The sequence below is a fragment of the Pogoniulus pusillus genome, chromosome 17 (genome assembly GCF_015220805.1).
Source record: "Pogoniulus pusillus isolate bPogPus1 chromosome 17, bPogPus1.pri, whole genome shotgun sequence".
Lineage (NCBI taxonomy): Eukaryota > Metazoa > Chordata > Aves > Piciformes > Lybiidae > Pogoniulus > Pogoniulus pusillus.
In genome coordinates, this window is record NC_087280.1 from 14,573,984 (window position 1) to 14,599,121 (window position 25,138).

Genomic DNA, 25,138 nt, shown 5'->3' on the forward strand with positions numbered 1-25,138 from the left:
GGTGTGAGGAGTGGCACAGCGAGGGGCTGGGTAAGGTGTGAGGAGTGGCACAGCAAGGGGCTGGGTAAGGTGTGAGGAGTGGCACAGCAAGGAGCTGGGTAAGGTGTGAGGAGTGGCATGATGCTGGTGCCCAGGGGACAGGAGCACCCATCCACGGTCATGGTCTTCCAGTATCTGAAGGGGGCCTACAGGAGGGCTGGTGGGGGACTATTAACAAGGTCTTGTAGTGACAGGACGAGGAGTAATGGGTTTAAACTGGCAGGGGGAAGATTTAGACTAGATGCTAGGAAGAAGTTCTTTCCAGTGAGGGTGGTGAGACACTGGCACAGGTTTCCCAGGGAGGCTGTGGCTGCTCCCTCCTTGGAGGTGTTCAAGGCCAGGTTGGATGGGGCCTTGAGCTACCTGTTCTGGTGGGAGGTGTCCCTGCCTATGGCTGGGGGGTTGGGACTGGATGATCCTTGAGGTCCCTTCCAACCTAGACCATTCTGTGATTCTGTGTCAGGCTGGATGAGGCCTCGAGTGACCTGCTCTACTGGGAGGTGTCCCTGCTTATGCTGGGGAGTTGGGACTGGATGATCCTTGAGGTCCCTTCCAACCTAGACCATTCTGTGTCAGGCTGGATGAGGCCTTGAGCGACCTGCTCTAGTGGAAGCTGTCCCTGCCCACGGCAGGGAGTTGGAACTGGATGATCTTTGAGGTCCCTTCCAACCTAAGCCATTTTATGCTTCTACTTTCTCCCCCAAAGACCCAACTGCTGGTTCCATTCCCAGGTTACGTGGACATTGGGATCATCCCGGTGGGGGCCCGGGAGATCCGGATCGAGGAGGTGGCCGAGGCTGGGAATTTCCTGGCGCTGCGGAGCGAGGACCCGGAGAAGTACTTCCTGAACGGTGGCTGGACCATCCAGTGGAACGGCGACTACAGGGTGGCAGGGACCACCTTCACCTACAAGAGGACGGGCAACTGGGAGAACCTCACCTCCCCAGGGCCCACCGTCGAGCCTGTGTGGATCCAGGTATGGCCTGGGCTCTGCTGGTGGCTGAGGCGGGACAAGAGAGACACAGCTGCAGTTCTGCCTTCCCACGCGGGGCTGAGCTGCTGGGGTCCATCGTGATGCTTTGCTGCCATCCAAGGGATGGGGCCATGTTTCTCCAGGAGCCACTGCTGGGAGCAGCTGACTACACACTGCTGGCCCAGGGAGCTTTTTCAGCCCGTGCCACTTCCAGCTAAGCCTGACCCCTTTGCAGCATTCCTCCAGATGTTTACCCAGAGGGACAGTGTGAGGAGAAAGAATCATAGAATCAACCAGTTTGGAAGAGACCTCCAAGCTCATCCAGTCCAATCTATCCCCCAGCCCTAGCCAGGCAACCAGACCATGGCACTAAGTGCCTCAGCCAGGCTTTTCTTGAACACCTCCAGGGATGGTGACTCCACCACCTCCCTGGGCAGCCCATTCCACTGCCAGTCACTCTCTCTGGCAAAAACTTCCTCCTAACATCCAGCCTATACTTCCCCCAGCACAACTTGAGACTGTGTCTCCTAAGAGATCCTTCCCGAGGCCTTTCCTGTACCTTCTCAAGAGCAGGGGAGGAGCCAGCAGTGCTTCTGGCAAGGCTGGAGCAGCTGGTGTAGGTGGTGGGAGCTGAGAGACATTGTAGTGGCAGGCGGTGGTTAGCTGTGTGAGGTGCACCCATGGGTCTTGCTCCATGGTCCAAACCTAAGTGATATTGCCCAGGGTGCTCCATCTGCTTCCTCACAAAAGCCCTTGAGGCAGAAGGTGAAAGTCCAAAAGGAACGTTTTAAATCCTTCAAAATAACTGGAGATGTCCACTTGTCCTCTTTGCTGCACATCAGGTGGAGACCTTGGGGCCTTCTGGCTCTTACAGGCTGGGGACAGACTTCTGAGCAGGACCTGTTATGACAGGACAAGAGGTGATGGTTTGAACTAAAAGAGGGAGATTCAGACTGGAGAGAAGGAAGAAATGTTTGACCCTGAGGGTGGTGAGAGCCTGGCCCAGGCTGCCCAGAGGGGTGGGAGGTGCCCCATGCCTGGAGCCATTGCAGGTTAGGTTGCTTGGGGCTCTGAACAACCTGTTGTGGTTGCAGATGTTCCTGCTGACTGCAGTGGCATTGGACTTGGATGAGCCTGAAAGGTCCATTCCAACCTATTACCTGACTCTGTGAAATTCCTTATGGTGCAAATCTTGCCACCCCCCTGGAGGTGCATCCATCCCATGGACCTCCAGGACCCTGCTGACCCTAGCAGGCGCAGCTTAGCCTCATGCACACTTCCTGAGCACCAGCCCCTGTGCAGAGACTCACCCTGGAGCCCAGCCATGCTGAGCAGCCAAAGTCCTCATCTTTGCAGCTCTTCAGCAGAGGCTCCAGATGAAATATGAGCAGGATCCTCTGGCAGCTCCTCTGCTGCCAAGTGCTGCTGTTAATGGGAGCAGTGGTGTGCTCGGCACCCGCAAATCATTCTCTGGGACCCATAACATAATTAAAACCTTTTGGCAGAAACCTTTCAACGTTCACTGAGAGGTTTTGGCAAGAAGCCCTGAGCCCCACCAAAGCTCCAAGAACAACAAAGCTTTGGCACTAATGGGAGTACTTAGGGTAAGAAAAACAAGGTCGAGCTCCAGCCTTGGCCCAAAGCTGGTGTGGGAGGTGCTAGGGGGCAGGACTTGTGTCAACTTGCCCACTCCCTGGAGGTGTTCCAGGCCAGGTTGGATGAGGCCTTGAGCAACATTCTCTAGTGAAAGATGTCCCTGCTCGTGGAAGAGGGTTGGAACTGGATGATCTTTAAGGTCCCTTCCAACCCAAACTGTTCTGTGAATAGATCTATGAATCGCCAGCAGACAGTGCCAGGGGACAAGTGCCACCTTGGGATGGGGAATGATGTCTTCATGGCTGTGCTAGGCAGATTTTTAGCTCCTGAAAAGCTCCTGGGGTGCAATGGCCAACCTGGACTGCTCTGTAGTAGCCACCTCTTCGACCACCTCTTGTGCCCCCACAGCTGCTGTTCCAGGAGACCAACCCAGGTGTGCGGTACCAGTACACCATCCAGCGCCCGGCCGACAGCCAGAACGAGATCCAGCAGGCAGAGTTCCTCTGGCACTTTGGCTCCTGGACCACCTGCACAGCCACCTGTGGCACTGGTGAGTCCTCACTCACCCACTGCAGAGGCACAGAGCAGGCAGAGCATCCCTGAATCCTGAGGATGCCTTAGAAGTTCCTGGGTCTTTGGTTTCAGGAGGTCTTGGAAGGGGGAATAGAAGGCAACATCTGTTGAGGTCACCACTGCAGTCCCCCCACTGCTCTCACCTGACAGACCCCCAAGGAGCTTTGGCAGCTTCTTGTTTGGTGTTGTGTTACCACTGGTGGTCCTCAGCGCCAGGGTGATGGAGACAAAAGAGCTTTAGAGAAGCTCAGGGAGTATGGAAGGGTTCTGGGCCTCTCTGAGGGGCATTCCTTCCAGAGTTTTGTGGACAACACATGGGAAGGTGCCCGATGTGGGCAGAGCTCCAAGATCCTGTGCTGCCCCGTGATGTTGGACACTTGCTTCCCCTTGTCCCACTCTGCTGTGCCACTGGCCAGGCATCCTGGGGAGCCTGGAGCAGCTTTTGGGATGGCTCACTGAGCGGGACAGTCCAGGCACAATGCCAAGGGAGAAGCTGGGTCCAGTGAACATCTGCCAGCCAAGAAAGACATTCAGAGAGCTTCATGCCTCCTAGGTGGTGCAAGGTGATAGGAGATGCCTCCTGCCTCTTCTTGGGAGATTGCTGTGGGTCCCTGCTTGGAGCTGGAAGGCTGTGGCGTGGCAGGAGCTGCTATTTGGGCTGAGAGCTGTGGCGACCTGTGTTGCCACAAGCCATGTGGCATGGGAGGGCGAGGAGGACAGAAGCCGAGGGCACTTGTTTGTGTTTGAAACCTTGCGAGGTTTGGGTGCTTGGCTTCCGAAGCAGAGGGAAAGTAGAGGAGGGAGTCAGGCAGGTTGGTGCCTGCTTCCATCCCAGCCCTTGCCTGTGTCCACAGGGGTGCAGCGGCAAGTGGTGCACTGCGTGGAGAAGCTGGCTGGCATCGTGGAGGAGCGCTACTGCGACGCCCTCACTCGCCCTGATGACAAGCAGAGGACCTGCAGCGAGGAGCCCTGCCCAGCCAGGTCTGGTAGCTCTGCCCTCAGCTCTTCTCAGCAAAGCTCTTCAGCTCCAAACTGTCCTCTAAAGGGTTAATGTGACCTCGGTCACTGCAATTGCACCAGGACATGTGCACCCATTTGCACCCTGGGACTGAACCTCTCCTCTCCATTGTGCTTGAGAAGGGCTCCCAGAGCCTGTGTTGGTCTCTGGGGAGCAAAGCCCATGGCTGCCCAACTGCTGCAGTGTGATGTCTATCTGCAGACCAGGAGTCACACAGGAAGACACCTTCCTGGCAGGGCCTGGAGCCCCTCTGCTTCCGTGCAAACAACCATCCCCTGTGTGCTGTGGGGACTAACTCAGCTCTGGATGTGCCAGAGCCCTGGAGCAGGCTGCCCAGGGAGGTTGTGGAGTCTCTTCCTCTGGAGAGCTTCCAAACCCCCTTGGCCATTGTGATGCTGTCAAGCTGCTGTGGGTGCCCCTGCTTTAGCAGGAGGGTTGGACTGGATGATCTCCAGAGGTCCATCCAACTCCTACCATGCTGGGATTCAGAGATTCGGTGAGAAAAGTCTTACAGCTTCTGTTTAGTGAGTAACAAACTCACTTAAGATCCAGCAGGGAATTTGAAGAAGGTTTCTGGCTACAACAGGAGCCTGAGGATGGTGTTGTTAAACCCCACAGAGGCTGATCTCCCGAGGTTGATCTCCAGAGGTCTCTTCCAACCCCACCATGTTGGGATTCTTGGATCTCTGACCTTTGGTTCGGGCACCCTAACCTTGGGCTGAAGCTCCAGCTGGGATCCTCGTTGCCCCATGACCCTGAGCCCTGCCAATGATTACAGGCTGCTGGAGCACTTCATGTGCATCTCTGGGCCCCAAGAGGTGCTAAACCTCACCACCCTGCAGTGCTCAGTGTGGTGGGGCAGAGGAGGGAGGTTGTTCCAGCTGAGCCCTTTCCCTTTGACCTCTCCCCAGGTGGTGGGTTGGAGAGTGGCAGAAGTGCTCGGCCAGCTGCGGCGGGTCGGGGCTGATGAAGAGGACGGTGCTCTGCATCCAGAGCGTGGGGCTGGACGAGCAGAGGGCCCTGCAGCATGCTGACTGCCAGCACCTCTCCAAGCCAGATGCCACTGCACCCTGCCATCGAGAGATCCCCTGTCCCTCCCAGTGGGCAGTAGGGAACTGGTCTGAGGTGAGAAGGAGCACTGGGGAGGTGCCAGTGTCTGCAAAATGGGATAAGGTCCTTCCAGACAACCTCAACCTGCTCAGCAGTGGTGGGGGTCCTCCTGCTTGCAAGGGCATTCATAGCTGGGCTGCATGTGCCCCTGGTGTAGCAGCAGCTCCTGTGGATGGGGATTTCATTGCGTGGGGAGGTCTCAGGGTGAGGAAGGAGCACTGGGCTGGGCTCTTTGCCTCTGCCCCACCTCCAGACCTTTATGCTCCCTCAGGGTGCTGGCCATATTCCATGCTTCATGTGAGGAGGGCAGAACCAAGAGACCTTCAGCATGTTTTTCAGTACCAGTCTTTCTCTTTGTTCTGCCAGAAGCCTCAAAGATGTTTCTTGCCTGCTTAGGGTGTGGTGTTGGAGGCCAGATGGGCATGGGTGTGCTGGCCAGAGGGGACCAGCTGCCTGGTGCTGGGACAAAGCTGCCTCATCTCTGCTGCAGGGGTGGGCAGAGACAGAGACCACTCACAGTGATGAGTGGCTCATGAGACAGAAATATGGCCTTCTGGCCAAGAAGGCAAATGGTCTCCTGGGGTGTATGAGGATGAGTGTGGCCGGGAGGACAGAGGAGGTTCTCAATCCCACTCTACTCTGCCCTAGTGAGGCCACACCTGGAGTATTGGGTTCAGTTCTGAGCTCTCCAGTTCAAGGGAGACAAGGAACTATTGGAGAGAGCCCAGTGTAGGCTACAAAGATTGCTGGAGCATTTCTGTGAAAAGGAAAGCCTGAGAGCCTGGGGCTGTTGAGCCTGGAGAAGAGCAGCTACAGAGGGGATCTGCTCAATGCTTAGCAAGAGATAAAGCATGGAGGGGCAAGAAGGTGAGGCCAGAGTCCTGTCAGTTGTGCCCAGTGTCAGAACAAGGGGCAGTGGGCACAAACTGGAATCCAGAAGATTCCACATGGACAGGAGGAGAGTATTCTTTGTTGTGAGGGTGCTGGAGTCTTGGAGCAGGCTGCTTATAAAGATTGTAGAGTCTCCTTCTCTGGAGAGCTTCCAATCCCCCCGGCCATTGTGATGCTGAGCAAGCTGCTGTGGATGCTCCTGTTTTGGCAGGGTGTTGGACTGGGTGTTGTCCAGAGGTCCCTTCCAACCCCACCATGCTGGAATTCTGGGATGCTTTCAGGGAATGGAAGGAGGCCATCACGTTTTTAAACTGTTTTGTTGTTTTGTTTTTTTTTTAAGAGAAAAGACTCAAAAAGCCTCAGCCTGGAGGCAGTGCCAGGGGCTGTGGTCACCCTCTGTACCCTGCACTTATTTCTGTATTTCTCTGGGTCAGCTGAACCATGGGTTGAGGTTTGAACCAGCAAAAATCACAGCTCCTCATCTCAGCAGTGGTTTCAAGAAGTGTTTGATCTGAAGACAAATGTGGGGAGAGAAATGAGATCTCCTGGGAACAGAGCTTGTTGCTAAGGAACAAATGGGATAAAAATGCCAGCAGAGAAGTTGAAGGCTACACGAGAGCTGGGCAGAAATATTTTTCCAGGGGCCCACAAAAGCCACAATTTCAGGGCTTGAGGAACAGCTGCAAGAGTTTAAAGGCAGAACCAAGAACTGCCCTTGGATTGCATCTCCATGTCTTGCATGGAGTCAGCCCAAGCTGTCACATCAAACTCTGTGGTGGTGACATCAACAGATCTCAGAGCCCAGGAGGAATGTGTTTGAGAGTTGGAGATGTCTGTTGGTTCTCTGTCTTTTCATTTAAATCAAGAGGCCCCATCCTTCCCCATTCCCACCACCAGCAGGAAGGAGAAATCTCAGGGTGGTAAGGCACTGGAACAGGTTGCCCAGGGAGGTTGTGATCACCTCACCCCTGGAAGTCTTTAAAACCACGTTAGATGACACTTGCAGCAACTTTGTCTAGTGGAAAGTGTCCTTACCCATGCTGGGGGAATGAAGCTTGATGATCTTTCCAACTCAAGCCAGTCTGTGTTTGTATGAAATCTGAAGGGTTTGGGAGCTCCCCAGAAGTGTGGTTCTTCTGTTCAGTGATAATCACCAGGGGTTGTTGCTTTTTTGGGGACTTGGAGACCCTTGGGCAGGGCCTGTCTGGCACCAGGAGCACCCAAGGAGCCCATGAAGCCAAAGGGGTTATTTGTGGTTTGGGTAGTCCAACAAAGGGCTTAACCACTGGGACTTGGTGCCTTCAGAAGGACCCAAAAGCCATCTCTAGTCAGCTTGAGGGACTTTACAGTGAAGCTCTAAGTGTGATCAGAAATATTGTTTGCTGTCCAAAATGAAGCTGGTGAAGGGTCTGGAGCACAAGCCTTGTGAGGAGCAACCTGGAGTTGTTCAGCCTGGAGAAAAGGAGGCTGAGGTGAGACCACCTGGTTCCTAATAACTCCCTGAGAGGAAGTTAAATCCAGGTTCTTCTCTCAATGAACAAGTGAGAGAATGAGAGGAGATGGCCTCAAGTTGCTTAGGTTGGACACGAGGGACAATTTCTTCCCCAAAAAGGTTGTGAAGGCCTGGCTCAGGCTGCCCAGGGAAGTGGTGGAATCTCCATCCCTGGAAGGGTTTCAAAGCTGCATAGAAGTGGTGCTGAAGGACATGGTTTGGTGGTGGCGTGGCAGTGCTGCGCTGATGGTTGGACTTGATAACCTTAAGGCACAATCCTTGGAGTTGTTTCTGTTCCTGCTTGGCATTGCCCAGGAGATACAGAGCTGGGGAAGCCGAAGCACAGAGATGCTGACCCAGCAGCCAGACAGTCCTCCCTAGAGAGATGTCCCGCGGGGTGGGCACTCATCTGGAAGGCCACCAGGACTAGCTGAGGGAACAAGGCAGGTGCCATCCAGGCACCTGGCCTTCAGGAGGACTGAGGGAGGATGAGAAATGCTCAAAATGCAGGAGTCTGGATCATCTGAGGAGCACATCTCCAGGCCAGCCCAGCCCAGCAGCTGTGCTGATCCATTCAAACCTCTTTAATTCCCATGTGCTGGTGGTTGTGCTCTCTCCTCAGCCCATCCATTTGCATCCAAAGGGCAGCAACTGTAGCAGCAATCCCCTTTGTTTGGTTTGTTGACCCTTTGTTCTCCTTGGCTGGCTTGCACAAGGCTCTTTGATGTCCATGACTAATACTCTGTGCATGTCACCACGAACTGCAGCAGCCCACATGTGATGTTAGCAGCCCAAGGATTGACTTAGCCAGCAGAAAACGTTGTTGTCCCTCTCTCTGGCTTGTGGGTTCCTCTTACGCTGAGCAAGCTCAAAGGGACCATTGTGGTGGAGGAGGAGCTCCACAAAGCTGTGTCTTGACCTTTGCCTTTTCCATAGTAGGACAACACCCATCTTATTATCCCCTGCTTCAGAAAGTTCTTTTCTAGAAGAAGAGATGCAATTCATGGTGATAGGTCATAGGAAGGACCTATGAGATCATCTTACCCAATGGCCATCTCCTGGGAAAATTATTCCTGGCTGGAGTGGAGGTCAAGGAGCACCCTGAGCAAAGTGCCCTGCAGTATCAACCCTGCACTGGGATGGTCTCTAATAGGGAGATAGCCCTGGAGGTACATTTGCCTGGTAATCACACTGCTTGCTGGTGTGACTGGTTCCTCCTGCTCCTCACTCCTGGAAGAAGGGGCTCTGTGCCACGGATGAGAATGGCACAGGAAGGGTAGAGCTGGAGCTAGAGCAGGGAAGATTCAGGTTGGACATTGGGAAGTAGTTCTTAGCTATGGGAGTGATGAGGCACTGAAACAAGTTACCCAGGGAGATTGTGGACACCTCATCCCTGGAATTGTTTGAGGCCAGGCTGGATGAGGCTTTGAGCAACCTGCTGTAGTAGGAGGTGTCCCTGCCCATGGTAGGGGGTTGGAACTGGATGATCTTTGAGGTCCCTTCCAACTCAAACCATTCTGTGATTCTGTGTCTCAGCATCCAGGTGGTTGGTAGGAGCTTCTCCTGTTCCAAAGCGTGGTGGCCCATGGGATGGTCAAGCATCCACTCTATCTCAGCGGGGATCACCAGTGAGGGACATGGGCACTACTGTGCTACCCCTGCCAGCCCCTTCCCCGCTCCACCTGCCCTCACCCATGCTCCCATCCCTGACATCTCCTCTCTTCCCTCCCCAGTGCTCCAGCACGTGTGGCAATGGGACACAGAGGCGCCCTGTCTACTGCAGCAACAGCACCGGAGCCGCTTGTGACCCTGCAGAGAGACCCAGTGTGGAGAACATCTGCTCCTTGCCACCGTGCCAGGAGCAGCTGGACAATGCCAATGCAGACTGGTCTGGCAGCGGGTCCTCCAGCAGGGAGATCTTTAATGAAATCCATTACATCCCCAGCAACCACATGGCTAAGTTTAACCCCATAATCCCAAACGTTCCAGAGTCCAATGATGTCAACATCATCCCCGAGGAGGACTTCTCAGACAGGAAGGGAAATGTCTTTGTAGATGATTTTTACTACGACTACAACTTCATCAACTTCCACGAGGATCTCTCTTACTATCCCTTCACAGAGAAGGAGATCAAGGGTGAGGGCCAGAAGCCAGAGCTGAGTGCCAACGATGTGGAAAGGTCCCACGAAGTGCCTGCTGATATCAAGCCAAGTGGAGAAGCAAGTGAGGACCATCTGGTGACAAGCAAAGCAAATGCTTCTGCTCCTGTGCCCAGCAAAGGAGAGGCAGAGCCTGGGGGATCAGCCATGAATGACCTCCTGAGCGTGGTCCATGAGGATGTGGGGACAGCTGCCCCCAGATACACCACCCCTGACTTCAGGGGAGAGGAGGACACAACATTTGTGCACCACTCTGAGAATCACCCAGCCACCCAGAGCACCACGGGTCACAACTCTGCCAACAGCCACGACCACCTGCCCCTCAATGATCCCCATGGAGCTGCACCAACGAGGACAGGTCCTGGGCAGGATGGTCCAGCCCATGACTTTGTTTCCTGGGGTCTTTACCCAGCTGGTCCTTCCCCACCACTGCCCACTGCTGGGGGCAGCTCTGGCACAGCCATATCTGATGCACAGCCAGGGAGCAGGGGTGAGGAGCGTGTGAGCAGGGAGGGACCAGGTGACACCAGCAGTGAGGAGCAGGATGTGACCAGTTCTGTGGGGAGAGGCCACGAAGACTCAAGGGAAATGGATGTTGTCATCACTAGTGCTGGCCCCAAGACCACGAAGCAGGAAGAGTGGGCAGAGATGATGGAGAGGACAGTGGGCACACACACAATGCAGGTGGCTGATGAGCAAGCCCATGGGACAGAGAGGGCAGATCTGTCCTTCCCCACACCACAGGGACCAGGATGGGACGTGGGAAGCAGTGCTGGAGGCACCCATCCTGCTGCAAGTCCTTATCCCATGGGTGCTGCTGGGAGCCCCATGGAGCACCAGTCAGAGCTCCACACCACCACATCGCTCACCTCAACTCCCTTGGCAGCCATCACAGCATTTCCAGTAGCAATGTCCTTATCCCCTGCCGTGCCTGGACCTGCCAGCCCCTCCACCTCCAGTGGTGTCACCCAGCAAGGTGCCCTGACGCCAGTCATGCCCATGGCCCCAGCTCACAGCCCTCCTCTTTACCCAGTGGGAGCATCAACCTCTGAGTCCCCTGCAGCATGGTGGACCCTGGGAGTGTCCCACCACCCAGAGCTGCTGTCACCCCATGCACAGGAGATGTCCCATGAAGCCCTGCTCAGCAGCACCATGCCAGCAAAGCACTCACTGTGGGCAGCTCCCCGGACTTTTGCTTTCAGTGATGCTGAGCATGAGGCATCCCAGCCCACCCCTGTCCCACCACTGCTCTGGGAGGAGGAAGACATGGAGAAGGAGGAGGCTTTACTTCTGCCATTGACCACTATGGCAGCCACTGCAGTGCCCAGCTGGGAGGTTGGCAACTGGAGTGAGGTATGTGTTGAGTCCAGGACACCTTCTGGCTCTCCACTGCTCCCTGAAAGGAGGTTGGAGCCAGTGAGGGTTGGTCGCTTCACCCAGGGAACAAGTGAGAGGTTGAGAGGAGATGGCTTCAAGTTGCTCCAGGGGAGATTTAGGCTGGATATGAAGAACAATTTCTTCACTGAAAGAGCTGTCAAGGCCTGTCCCAGACTGCTCAAGGCAGTGGTGGAATTCCCACCCCTGGAGGGGTTTCAAAGCCATGGGGATGTGGTGCTGAGGGCCATGGTTTGGTGGTGACCTGGCAGTGCTTGGGTAATGGTTGGACTCTATGATCTTCAAGGTCAGTTCCAACCAATACAGTTCTGTGTATTAAATGGGTTATGGAGCAGGGTTTTCCTCCTTCCCCCAGTCCCAAGACCTTGCTGATGTAGGTCTGGTTTGAGGGGAGTCTCTCACCCTGAGGATTTCTCCACGGGGCTGGGTCCTCATCCAAGAATTGCTGGTCACAACCTCTGAAAAAGCTCTGCCCCATCACCCCACAGTCCTGCCTCCAGTTTTATTGGCACCCCTCTTGACCACAGGGGAGGTGATGAGCTGAGTCTCTCAGGAAACTTTCTGCTGGGCTACCAGACTTTGCTCTGGCCTGGTGAGACCTCATCTTGAATACTGCATTCAGTTTTGTGCTCCCCAGTTTAAGAGGGACAGGGATCTGCCAGAGAGGGTCCAGTGCAAGGCTATGAGGATGATGAGGGCACTCACTGCCTGATGAGGAGAGGCTGAGGGACCTGGGACTGTTTAGTCTGGAGAAGAGAAGACTGAGGGCATTTAATAAATGTTTATAAACACCTGAGGGCTGGGGGTCAGAAGGGGGGACAGGCTCTGCTCACTGCTCCCTGGGATAGGACAAGCAGCAATGGATGGAAGCTGCAGCACAGGAGGTTCCAGCTCAACACAAGGGGGAACTTCTTTACTGTAAGGGTCCCAGAGCACTGGCACAGGCTGCCCAGAGAGGTTGTGGAGTCTCCTTCTCTGTAGCCTTTCAAGGCCCGTCTGGATGTCTTCCTGTGTGACCTGAGCTAGATTGTATGGTCCTGCTCTGGCAGTGGGGTTGGACTCAATGATCTCTTTGGGTCCCTGACATCCCATGAATCATAGAATCATAGAATCAACCGGGTTGGAAGAGACCTCCAAGATCATCCAGTCCAACCTATCACCCAGCCCTAACCAATCAACTAGACCATGGCACTAAGTGCCCCATCCAGTCTTTTCTTGAAGACCTCCAGGGACGGTGCCTCCACCACCTCCCTGGGCAGCCCATTCCAAAGCCAATCACTCTCTCTGTGAAGAACTTCCTCCTAACATCCAGCCTATACCTACCCTGGTACAACTTGAGACTGTGTCCCCTTGTTCTATTGCTGGTTGCCTGGGAGAAGAGGCCACCCCCCACCTGGCTACAATGTCCCTTCAGGTAGTTGTAGACAGTAATAAGATCACCCCTGAGCCTCCTCCAGGCTAAACAGGCCCAGCTCCCTCAACCTCTCCTCATAGGATTTGTGCTCCAGGCCCCTCACCAGCTTTGTTGCCCTTCTCTGGACACATTCCAGCACCTCAACATCTTTCTTGAATTGAGGGGCCCAGAACTGGACACAGCACTCAAGGTGTGGCCTGACCAGTGCTGAGTACAGGGGAAGAATAACCTCCCTTGTCCTACTGGCCACAGTTCCTGATGCAGGCCAGGATGCCATTGGCTCTCTTGGCCACCTGGGCACACTGCTGGCTCATCTTCAGCTTACTATCTATCAGCACCCCCATGGTCCTTGGGCAGAGCCTACAGCAGGGCATCAGGGCCGTGGGGAAGGGGAGAGGAGCAGGAAGCCTCTGGTGTGTTGCAGTGCTCAGCTACGTGCGGCGTGGGCGCGGTCTGGAGGAGTGTGCGCTGCAGCAGCGGCAGCGACGGTGCCTGTGCCGCGGCAGACAAACCCGTCCCGGCTCGGAGGTGTTCCCTCAGGCCCTGCTCCTCCTGGCGTGTGGGCAACTGGAGTAAGGTAAACGGCTCTGTGAGTGGTAGGGAGGCCCCAGAACGTCCATGGAGAGCTGAAGGCAGGTGGTGGGGCTGAACGTGGCTGGAACTGTACCTGCTTTTGGGCTGTGCTCCTGCCCCATGGCAAAGATTGGCGCTGGCCACGGAGTTTAAACGTCCTCGTCCCATGAGTCTTGTGGGATGGGTTGAGCACCCGTGGGTTTGAAGCCAGAGCAGTGTAGATTTAGGTTGGATGTTAGGAGGAAGCTCTTCACAATGAGGGTGGTGAAAGACTGGAACAGATTGCCCAGAGGTGTGGTGGAGGCCCCATCCCTGGAGACATCCAAGATCAGACTCAATGTGGCCCTCAGCAGCGTGATCTAGTCCGAGGTGTCCCTACTGAGTGCAGAGGGTTGGACAAACTGACATTGGAGGGCTCCTTCCAGCCCAGTTCAGTCTTTGATGCCATCTGTAATCTCATTTGTCCTGCTCTTGGGCTGGTTGCAAAGGCAGCAATTTTCAGAAGCTTAACTAAGAATGGCAGAAAGTCTGAAGGAAGTCTCTGGAATGTGCTCCGTGGGGTGCTGGTGGTGGGGTTGGTTGAATCCAGTAGGTCCAGTGGTGGGGATCAGCTTTCCTTGCTCTGGGTGGCCTGAGGATCATCAGCTGCTAACGCAGGAGGAAGTTGTTGCAGCTGTGACTGGAAACTTGTGGCTTTCAGAATGGCAGACTTAGAGCTGAGTGGACTCTTCTCTAGGATGATCTGCCTAGCTTCAAACGAGCAATTACTCAACACCTCTGAGCTCACTTCCCATTGCTGAAGGGATTGGTCCCTTGTCACCCTTTCCCAGCGTGATGCTTGTGTCACTCCCCAGTGCTCCAGGAGCTGTGGTGGAGGGGTGAAGGTTCGGGATGTACATTGCGTTGACACCAGAGACCAGAGGCTCCTACGACCCTTCCACTGCCAGGCTGTCCTCTACAAGCCACCAGAGCAGGTCCCTTGCCAAAGCACACCATGCCTGGACTGGTACACATCCTCTTGGAGAGAGGTAGGAGTTGCTGGGGAGTGGCAGCCCTTGATGTCTGACACCACAGTGTGGTTTTGTCCCAGGATGGGGTGTTTGGCATCCCCAGTTGTCTGTCTTCTCTCCCTGGAAGCAAGTTTGGTCAGCACTTGGTGTTTGCTTGCCTAGAGCAAGTGGTCAGCAGCTGGGCAAGTGGGTGGCCATTAGGGTTGCAGTGAGGAGCCCCCATGGTCATTTTAGCGGGGCCTGTTGTGACAGGACAAGAGGTGATGGTCTGAACTCCAGAGGGAGATTCAGGCTGGAGAGAAGGGAGAAACGTTTAACCCTGAGGGATGGTGAGAGCCTGACCCAGGCTGCCCAAAGAGGTGGGAGATGTGGAATCCCTGGAACCATTGCAGGTCAGGTTGATCTGAGCTCTGAGCACCCTGCCAGTTGTTGCAGGTGACCCTGCAACTAGTCCAGCTGGGGTGGACTAGAAGGGCTGTAAAAACCTCTTCCCACCCAAACCAGTCCATGATTGGCAGCAGGGAGCAGTGGGCTGACCTGGCCTGTCCACACCTGCCAAATATCAGCAGATCCATCCCCGCAGCAGGTCTGGGGGCTCCTGCTGCCTCTGCAGGACCTCCCAGCCAGTTGGAAGCGCTGAGGAAACCACCTGCTGATAGCAGAAGTCGCTGCAGAGTGGGGACTCCACCGGGCAGGGTGTGGGTGTGCCTGAGGGTGGGTTTGCAGTGTGTTTCCTCAGGAGCAGAAGGGCACGGGGCTGATGTCTTCCGTGGGCTGTCTCGCAGTGCTCGGAGGCGTGCGGCGGTGGCGAGCAGGAGCGGCTGGTGACGTGCCCAGAGCTGGGGCGCTGCGAGGAGACCTTACGGCCCAACACCACCCGGCCCTGCAACACACACCCCTGCACCACCTGGGTGGTGGGCTCCTGGGGAGAGGTGAGTGGGCACCAGAGGCTGCAGGTGGCTCCTGTCCCCCAGGGCCTTGGGACAAAGTGCAGGAAATGGGAGTGGGGGGAAGTGGTGTTCGATGCCTTCATCGAGGGCACTTTCAGTCGGTGAGTGGTGGGGGTGATCAGACTGTCCCATGAGGACAGGGGCTGGGGCAGTTGGGGCTGTTGAGCCTGGAGAAGAGAAGGCTCCAGGGAGACCTTAGAGCTGCATTTCAATATCTGAAGGGGACCTGCTGGAAGGCTGGAGAGGGAACTGTTCAGGAGGGCCTGTGGGGGATATGACAAGGGACACTGGCTTGAAACTAGAGCAGGGGAGGTGTAGGTTGGACACCAAGAAGAAGTTCTTCACAAGGAGGGTGGTGAGACACTGGAACAGGTTGCCCAGAGATATGGTGGAGGCCACATCCATGAAGGCATTCAAGGTCGAACTCGATGTGGCTCTGGGCATTGTGCTGTAGTTGGAGGTGTCCTGCTAAGTGCAGGGGTTTGGACAAGATGCCCCTTGGTGGTCCCTTCCAACCCAGTGCACTCTGTGAAAGACTCAACCCTCAAATCCAAACTGGGGGCTGCTGCCCCAAGAACCTCTGGGGTCTGGTGCTGCTGCAGTGTGTGGGGGTGGCTTTGTTGAGCATGGGGACAGGTTCCCCCTGGTGCTGATGGGTCTGTGCCCTTCCCACAGTGCACAGCTCCCTGTGGTGGGGGCATCCAGCGGCGCCAGGTCAAGTGCATCAACACCAAGACTGGGCTGGCTGAGGAGGACAGCAGCCTCTGTGACCACGAGCCCTGGCCTGAGAGCACCCAGAAGTGCAACCCGCAGGACTGCGACAGCTCCGAGTCAGGCGAGTCTCCACCCTGCCCCTTCTGAAAGCTCAGGGTCTCCTCTTCAGGTGGTTATGCTCCACAAGAGCCTGTGTAGGCTGCTTGGGATCAAAGTGGCCTGTGGAGATGGGTGTGAAAACCACCCAGGCTCTCAGTTAAGCAACTGGTACCTGGAGAGCAAGCAGCTCCTCTGTCATCAGCTTGATGGAGGAGTGAAGATGAGCCAATGTGTGCCCAGGTGGTCAAGAGGGCCACCAGCATTCTGGCCTGGATCAGCAAGAGAGTCACCATCAGGATCAGGACAGTGGTTGTCCTCCTATTCTGGGCACCGATGAAGTCACACCTTGAGTATTTGGTTCAGTTTTGGGCCCCTCAATCCAAGAAGGACATTGAGGGGCTGGAGCATGTCCAGAGAAGCTGGCAAAGGGTCTGGAGAACAGGTCTGGTGAGGGGCAGCTGATGGAACTGGAGTCGTTGAGCCTGCAGAAGAGGATGCTGAGGGGAGATCTTCTGGCTCTCTGCAACTCCCCAAAAGGAGCTTGGAGGTGGGTGGAGGTTGGGTTCTTCTCCCAAGGAACAAGGGACAGGACAAGAGGGAATGGCCTCTAGTTGCTCCAGGGGAAGCCAGGGCCAGACTCTTCTCAGTGGTGCCCAGCATCAGGACAAAGGACATTGGGCACAAACTGGAGCCCAGGAAGGTCCATCTGAAGAGGAGAAAATTCATTGATGTGAGGGTGCTGGAGGCCTGGAGCAGGCTGCCTGGAGAGGTTGTGAAGTCTCCTTCTCTGGAGAGCTTCCAAACCCAGGTGGCCATTGTGATCCTGGTTAAGCTGCTGTGGATACCTCTGCTTTAGAAGAGAGGTTGGACCTCCATGGAGGTCCATGCATCCTCCAATCATGCTGTTGTTCTGGGATTAAACAGCTCCCTTTCAGCATTTGCAGGACCCTCCTGTAATTGCAAGGCTGTGGGACATTCCAGCAGTTAGGATCTCCCTGGGCTTGCTCAAGGAGTGATGTGTGGTTCCAGCTATTTTTGGGGCCAATTTCCGTGTTGGGCTGGGTGATGAGAGCTGTGGAGCCGTGCAGCAGAGCCAAGGCTGGCCCAAAATAATCACTTAGATGTGTAGGAAGCAGAGAAAAGTTAAACTCCTAGGTTGGGGATGACATAAAGGCTCTGGCTGCAGCCCAGAGCAGGAAAGGTCTCTTGGAAATACAAACATTTCCTGCCAGACCACAGAGAGGAACCAAACTTTCACATGGCAGGAAATCACAGATGTGGAAATCCACAGGCAGAGGCTCCCAGAGAAGGCATGAACATAAACTCCAGCCTTTTCCTGGCTTTTAAAGGATCTTTAGTGCTCAAAATTAGTGCAGGCTGGAGAGACTCAGAGTTGTGTCAGGAGCACAAGGAGCTTTCATCTCCTCTACTGTGGCATTCACCCACAGCAGTAAACCCGTGGGTTTGTGTTTGTGAGTGGTCATGTTCTGGCTGGAATAACCCCAGAAGAGATGAAATGTTAGAACCATTATCAGATGACTTTGTAACCAAGATGGAACAGATCAGGCACAGACAAACATCTCCAACATCTCACCAGCGTCAGTGGGAGGTGGTGGGAACTAATTGGACCTAGAATGCTGCTCTGTGTCTGGGTTGTGAGTTAATTGATGGTTTCACAGAGGTTATTTGTGAACGTGTCTCCTATTTTACAGCTGCATCCAGCTGTGAACAGTGAAGATAAGGTTGGGCATGCCCTTAGATGGCTCTCAGGGAGCATCATAGAATCAACCAGGTTGGAAGAGACCTCCAAGATCATCCAGTCCAACCTAGCACCCAGCCCTATCCAATCAACTAGACCATGGCACTAAGTGCCTCATCCAGTCTTTTCTTGAAGACCCTCAGGGACGGTGCCTCCACCACCTCCCTGGGCACCCATTGGGCACCCAGGTGCTGCCAGGTGATGCCCCAGCAAAGCTAGGGACATTTATCTAACTCCATGCTGAGACAAGGAACTCAAACATGACTGCAGTGCAAGGAGATCTTCATGAGGGCAGGAAGGTCTTCAAGATATCCATGATAGTGGCAGCCAGGAAAGCCCTGCAGCCCCTTCCTGGTGACCAGTGGGGCAAGGAGGACATTGCTGTCCTCTTGGAGCACAAGAGGTGCCTCATCAGTGATGGAAGGAACAACCCTGTTCAGGACCAAATGTTTGCAGCCCATGGGGTGCCCCCATCATGGTAAAAGTCACACAGGACCAGGGTAGTGACTGTCCCCCTGTACAGGGAACTGTGTCTAGACCTGGGTTCAGTTTTGGGCCACTCACTCCAAGAAGGACACTGAGGGGCTGGACTGTGTCCAGAGAAGGGCAATGAAGCAGGTGAAGGGTCTGGAGGACAGGTCTGGTAAGAGCAGCTGAAGGAACTGGGGTTGTTCAGCCTGGAGAAGAGGAGGCTGAGGGGAGACTTCATTGTTCTCTACAACTCCCTGAAAGGAGGCTGGAGACAGATAGGAGCTGATCTCTTCTCCCAAGGAACAATCAATAGGACAAGAGGAAATGCCCTCAAGTTGCCTTAGAGCATGTTTAGGTTGGACTTGAGGAACAATTTCTTCACTGAAAGGGTTGTCAAGAGCTGTCTCAGGCTGCATGTGGCACTGGGGGAGTCCCCATCCCTGGAGGAGTTTGAAAGCTGTGGGGAGGTGGTGCTGAGGGGACCATGGTTTGGTGGTGACCTGGCAGTGCTGGGGTAATGGTTGGACTGCATGAGCTTGTATGATTAATAATCTTCCTCTTGCCCATTGCTCTGGATCCATTGCATGAGGGATGATGTTTGGTGGGACAAATCCTATGAGGAGAGGTTGAGGGAGCTGGGGTTGTTTAGCCTGGAGAAGAGGAGGCTCAGGGGTGATCTTATTACTGTCTACAACTACCTGAAGGGACATTGTAGCCAGGTGGGGGGTGGCCTCTTCTCCCAGGCAACCAGCAACAGAACAAGGGGACACAGTCTCAAGTTGTGCTGGGGTAGGTATAGGCTGGATGTTAGGAGGAAGTTGTTGCCAGAGAGAGTGATTGGTATTGGAATGGGCTGCCCAGGGAGGTGGTGGAGGTACCGTCCCTGGGGGTCTTCAAGAAAAGACTGGATGAGGCACTTAGTGCCATGGTCTGGTTGACTGGCTAGGGCTGGGTGCTAGGTTGGACTGGATGATCTTGGAGGTCTCTTCCAACCTGGTTGATTCTGTGATTCCTTGACGGGAACTGAGGAGTAAAGCCTCAGACTCATACCGGGAACAGGCTGGGGCGAGTCCCAGATGCTGTTTACATTGCTCCAGGCTCATTATCCTGGATCTGGTTGCATTTCTGCTTGCTTCAGGATTAATTGGCAATTAACCATGTTACTCCTGCTTGCTTGGAGTAGGGAAATGACCTAGCTCCTGGTTGTGCTGTGGCTGAACTCGCTCTGAGGGGACACACGAGGAGTAACTGCAGCAAATTCCAATTTTCTCTCTCCTTGGAGTGTGTGAGTCTGTGGCCAAGTGGCAAGAGCAGGAGATGCTGCTTCAGGAGTCATTAAATGCTCTTTATTTACTGCTAATTAACAACAGATGTCAGTGGAAAACGGATGTTTGGGAAAGGATTCCCTGTTTTGATTAGATGTGGGATGGTTGTTACACACCAAGCATTGTGGAGAAAGAGGCTTTGAGTGACAGGGCTGGCAGAGCCTGCTCAAAGGTGAGCCCATACCACAGAACCATGGAATCCCAGAGTCCCAGGGTTGGAAGTGACTCTGGAGATCATCCAGTTCAACTTCCCTGCTAAGACAGGGGCACCCACAGCAGCTTGCCCAGGATCACAATGGCCAGGAGGGTTTGGAAGCTCTCCAGAGGAGAATCCACATCCTCTTTGGCAGCCTGTTCCAGGGCTCCAGCACCCTCACACTTAGATTTCTCCTCCTGTTCAGATGAAGTTTCCTGGGTTCCAGTTTATGCCCATTGCCCCTTGCCCTGCCACTGGGCACCACTGAGAAGAGTCTGACCCCATCCTCTTGTCCCCCACCCGTTAGCTCTTGCTGAGCATTGAGTGGATCCCCTCTGAGGCTGCTCTTCTCCAGGCTCAGCATATTGACTCAATGTCAATCCTTCCTAGTGAGGGGGTGATGCAGATGCCAGGTCCATGCAGCAATGGGGCTGTGCAGGTCCTTGGGATCCAGACCCTGGTCTACCTTGGTCCACCCACCTCGTGCTTGTACGGTGGCTCCTGGGAAACCTGGACAACAGGAGAAAAATCCATAATAGCCACCAGGAGCTGGAGCAGGAGCAGCACAGTTCCTTACCCTGATGGCAGCAGCTGAGTCTCCTTATTGCAGGGCTGCCTCCTTTCTGTGTAAATGGGTTTGATTTGACCAGCAGTGGTGGGAGATGTCTCTCCTCTGGCACTGGGCTATGCTTCTCCTCCCTCCTCCTTGGCAGCTGCTGAGCAGATTTCAGTTTTAGGAGGCATAAGTTGCAGAGGATCTCAGCAGCCAGCACAAGCAATTAGGGAAGAATAATAATCTGTTTTTCTTCTGCCTTGGGTGTGGGTTGTGGGCTCAGGACACTGTGCAGGCACCAAGGGGACCTGGTGGCTGCAGCTTGGGCTCCTCTGCCAGGAGCTTCTTGCCAAGCCTCTGATAAGAGCCTGGCAGGGAAGAGGCAAAGCCAGAGACCAACAGCAATTAACTCCAAGTTCACATTGAAAACTCTCCAGAGTAGATCAAAGGCATCATTCTCTGTGCAGAAGGAAGACCTTCAGCAGAGAGGACCTTGGCCTTGAAGTGCTAAAAACAGAGAAAGCAAGGACAGGAATGAAGACACAGTGCTGTACCCATGGCTGGAGGGACTACTCTGCCCAGGCAGATGGGGGCCCTGATTGGGGTGGGGTTTCCTTAGTCTTGGACTAGAGGAGAGCTTCATGCTGCTTCTGAGCCCCCCCCCCTCACCCTGCTTCTGAGCCCCCCCCTCACCCTGCTTCTGAGCCCCCCCTCACCCTACTTCTGAACCCCCTCACCCTGCTGCTGAGCCCCCCTCACCCTGCTGCTGAGCCCCCCTCACTCTGCTGCCAAGCTCCTTCACCCTACTTCTGCGCCCCCTTCATCCTACTGCCCAGCCCCTCACCCTCCCTGCTCTTCATCTCAAAAGGCAAAGGAAGCAGAGCCTCCATCTCTGTGGCAGGGATTTTTCCTGTAGGGCTGCCTGTGGGAAGCTCTGGATGTGTTTAAAGGGAGTTGGGATATAGGAGGGGAAGACAGGGTCATGGTCAGGGACTCATTTTGGCACAGTTGGGTGTTTCTCCCCCTCCCTGCATAATAAAATCACCCCAGCTCCAGAACATATCTGAAACCTTAGCTTTAGCCTTATTATAAGCCAGATCAATGAAATAAGCAACAATTTGACCTTTTAACCAACTAAATGCCAAGAAAACAAAACCAGACCAGAGCAATGCACCAACCAAATACAATAGCTGCTTGATTAGCTTCATCTTAATTCCCAGAGCTAATTTCCACTCACTGAAATCTCTGGCCCCACGTTGGGAAAGCCAATTAAAAAATGTGATGGTTTGGGGGTTACCCCGCCCCCCCACACTTTTGAATTTGCCCCAGCTAACTCAGACGGACCCTGGGAATATAGATGAAGCAATTTATTTACAGCTAGCAGAATTTACAAGCAGCTATTTACAATATATACAGTTATATACAATTATATACAGAAATATACAAAGGATAAACAATGTAAAAGCACAACTCCCCTCCCAGAAACCTGAGTCCCCAGGAGGGGCTCTCAAACCACCCCAACACCTCCCCCTGGCCCTCTCAACCTTACCCCAGTTCTCAGGAAGAAAAGAGGTGCAGCCAAGAGGTTAGGGAGCAAGGTTAGTAGGAGCAGGGTTAATGAGATGTGACCAGGTCAAAGGCAAAAGCAAGAGTGAGAAACAAAAATGGAGAAGAAGTCTTTCTTCTTCCCAGAGTTCTCAGCGTAACTGTGAGAGAAGTAGACACAATTGTTTTTCATTTCACTGCCTGTTATCTAGTTCTGTTACCAAAACATTCTAGCTTGCTTCAAACTAGCACAGACAGGAATGAAGACACAGTGCTGTACCCATGGCTGGAGGGACTACTCTGCCCAGGCAGATGGGGGCCCTGATTGGGGTGGGGTTTCCTTAGTCTTGGACTAGAGGAGAGCTTCATGCTGCTTCTGAGCCCCCCCCCCCTCACCCTGCTTCTGAGCCCCCCCCTCACCCTGCTTCTGAGCCCCCCCTCACCCTACTTCTGAACCCCCTCACCCTGCTGCTGAGCCCCCCTCACCCTGCTGCTGAGCCCCCCTCACTCTGCTGCCAAGCTCCTTCACCCTACTTCTGCGCCCCCTTCATCCTACTGCCCAGCCCCTCACCCTCCCTGCTCTTCATCTCAAAAGGCAAAGGAAGCAGAGCCTCCATCTCTGTGGCAGGGATTTTTCCTGTAGGGCTGCCTGTGGGAAGCTCTGGATGTGTTTAAAGGGAGTTGGGATATAGGAGGGGAAGACAGGGTCATGGTCAGGGACTCATTTTGGCACAGTTGGGTGTTTCTCCCCCTCCCTGCATTCGTGGGAAGGATAAGACAACACAGGGCATAGGGAAAGTCCCAGCAGCTCTTTGGAAATGAGAATTCCTCTCTGGGATTGAGAGTCCAAACATGGAGGATCTCCCTTTCAAGCTCTTGGAAAGTACTGGCATCTTGAATCCTATCCTGTGACTCCCAGACTGGATGCTCCTGCAGTGTCTCTGGATGCTCTGTGATGGTGCTGAGCGAGATGTGGCAGGATCAGACAGGCTGACACCTAAAACCAGCTGATTTTGTGCTTTTCCTCCCAGCTTTCTCAGCTGTGGCCATGTAGGTGCCTGCCTGTGCAGGAAAACCTGGCAGCTGGCTGTGGGATGAGTTGCTCATTCCCTGGGGATGGCCCCACAGGCTCTGTAGCAGGAGCTTGGGATAACACTTGCTAGCCCATGCTTCGGGAGCATCCCGAGGGCCAGAGGTCAGCAGTTTCATTCTCTGCTTTTGCCAGCTCAGCTCCAAGCTCAACCTTTCCTTGTTTTTTAGTCCAGGAAGTTTATTTTTCCCAAGCTCAGGTTTGTGTAGCAGGAGCTTAGATGAAATTTAAAGTGAGTTCCACACCAGCTTAAAAAGCCCCAACCCCCCAGGAAAGTGTTGTCAGTTTCTAAGGTGCTGACTCAGGCTAGAACTGTAAAAACCCTGCTCGAAGCTGTTTCTTCAGGCTAACATTTGGCTCAGATTTGTGCTCAGATGAAGTGTGAGGAGCAGATTTTAATAGGAAACAAAATAGCAGTCAAAAGGGCTTAGATGAAAACTGGGGCAATTCTCGAGGGGACCCTTCCTGAAGAGCTGACAAATGAAGTGCTCAGTACAGCTTCCTGTGCTCAAACCCAAATTCCAGCTTGGCCAAGATGTTGAGACCTGAGCTTGACCTCACACATCCATGCTGGGATGCTGCATCAGCTCAAAGCATAGGCTGCTCTGGAAAATGAGGAGTGTTCACCAACTCCCACCCACTTCTCTTCCTTGAAATGCTTTGAAAATGTGGAGGTCTTGTGTAGGGTCAGCAGAGAGCTGCAATGCTGCCTCCAGCCAAGGGTGGTGGCTCTTCTCCACCCTTCTCTCAGCCCATCCCAGCTCTTATCTCATACCTTTGCAGAGGATATGATGAGCAAAGAGAAATCCCTCCTGGCAGCAGACCCATGGGTTTGTTTATGCCTCTAGTGCAGGTTTGGACACTTCCTACCAGCATCCAGGGTGGTGACCTCTTGGAAATGGATCAGAAAAGAGCTAAACCATCACCTCTGGTCCTCGAAAGTGACCTTCTAGTGAGAGGCTCCAAAGCCTTCACAACTCTTCCAAGAGAAGGCAGGAGGCAGCTTGGTCGGGATCCATAAATAGCTTTCTAGGAAGAGGGTTGTGATAAGCTGAGGGCTGGTGGACAGAAAGGAGCCCAGGGGGCACAGCAGCACTGAGCTAAAAATACCGGGGGCTCGGCGGGGGTCTGGGACAGCATCGCTGCAGGGCTGCAGCATGCACCCTCCCCAGCACCAGGGACCTTCCCACCCCTCCCTACACAGCTCTTAACTGGGCTCTTCTGACTGCTGTGGAGTTTTGAGAGTCACAGAGTCATTCACATTGGAAAAGACCTTCAAGCTCATTGAGTCAAACTGTTATCCCAGCACTGCCAGGGCACCATCAAACCATGTCCCCCAGCACTACACCTCCATGGCTTTGAAACTCCTCCAGGGATGGGGATTCCACTACCTCCCCAGGTGGCCTGGGACAGGCCTTCACAACCTTTCCCATGGATAAATTGTTTCTCATGTCCAACCTAAACCTGCCCTGGGCAAGTTGAGGCCATCTCCTCTCATCCTCTCACTTGTTTCTTGGGGGAAGAAACTGACTCCCACCTGGCTTCAAGCTCCTTTCAGGGAGTTGTAGAGAGCCAGAGAGTCTCTCCTCAGCCTCCTTTTCTCAGGTCCCTCAGCTGCTCCTCACCAGACCTGCTCTCCAGACCCTTCACCAGCTTCTCTAACTGCCTCTGGGTTTGCTCCAGCATCTCAATGTCCTTAGGGTGGGAGGCCCAAACCCAGTATTGGAGGTTGTGGCCTCACCATTGCCTAGTATATGAAGGACAATTTCTGCTGGAGCAGTGATCCCACCTGTCCACCATGGGGACCATCAACTCACCCCTTTTTCCAGAGCTGTCTTAGCTTGGGCCCTCCCTGTCCTGCAGTAGGTACCCAGGGGAACATGTGTATGTGTCTGTTCAAGTGCCCCAAGGGGCGCTGGGGACACTATGCTTGGAGTCACAGGGATGTTCCCAGGGAACACCATCCCTGGGACCCTGAGGGAGCAGCTCATGGGCAAACACTGCCCTTTTCCTGACAAACTCTGGGGCTCTTATGGCAGATCTGTGGGTGTGCCTGACCCTCTCTGGGCTTCACAGCAATGTCTCACCTCATCTGGTGAAAGGTGAAGAATAATGGAAAGACAGAATTGTTTGGGTTGGAAAAGACTTCTAAGATCCATCAGCCCAACACCACCGTGGCCATGAAACCATGTC

At 54.2% G+C, this 25,138-nt stretch overlaps 1 protein-coding gene across 2 annotated transcripts in view; it reads left to right on the forward strand.

Moving 5' to 3' along the window:
- ADAMTS7 (ADAM metallopeptidase with thrombospondin type 1 motif 7) overlaps positions 1-25,138 on the forward strand; it is a 53,805-nt gene that overhangs the window by 24,616 nt on the left and 4,051 nt on the right. For both annotated transcript variants that reach the window (XM_064157799.1, XM_064157800.1), the window contains 9 exons: positions 771-1,015; positions 3,017-3,158; positions 4,036-4,162; positions 5,111-5,324; positions 9,426-11,204; positions 13,085-13,237; positions 14,088-14,261; positions 15,029-15,175; positions 15,869-16,028. In XM_064157799.1, coding sequence (XP_064013869.1) covers positions 771-1,015; positions 3,017-3,158; positions 4,036-4,162; positions 5,111-5,324; positions 9,426-11,204; positions 13,085-13,237; positions 14,088-14,261; positions 15,029-15,175; positions 15,869-16,028 — 3,141 coding nt within the window. The remainder of the gene's footprint in view (positions 1-770; positions 1,016-3,016; positions 3,159-4,035; positions 4,163-5,110; positions 5,325-9,425; positions 11,205-13,084; positions 13,238-14,087; positions 14,262-15,028; positions 15,176-15,868; positions 16,029-25,138) is intronic.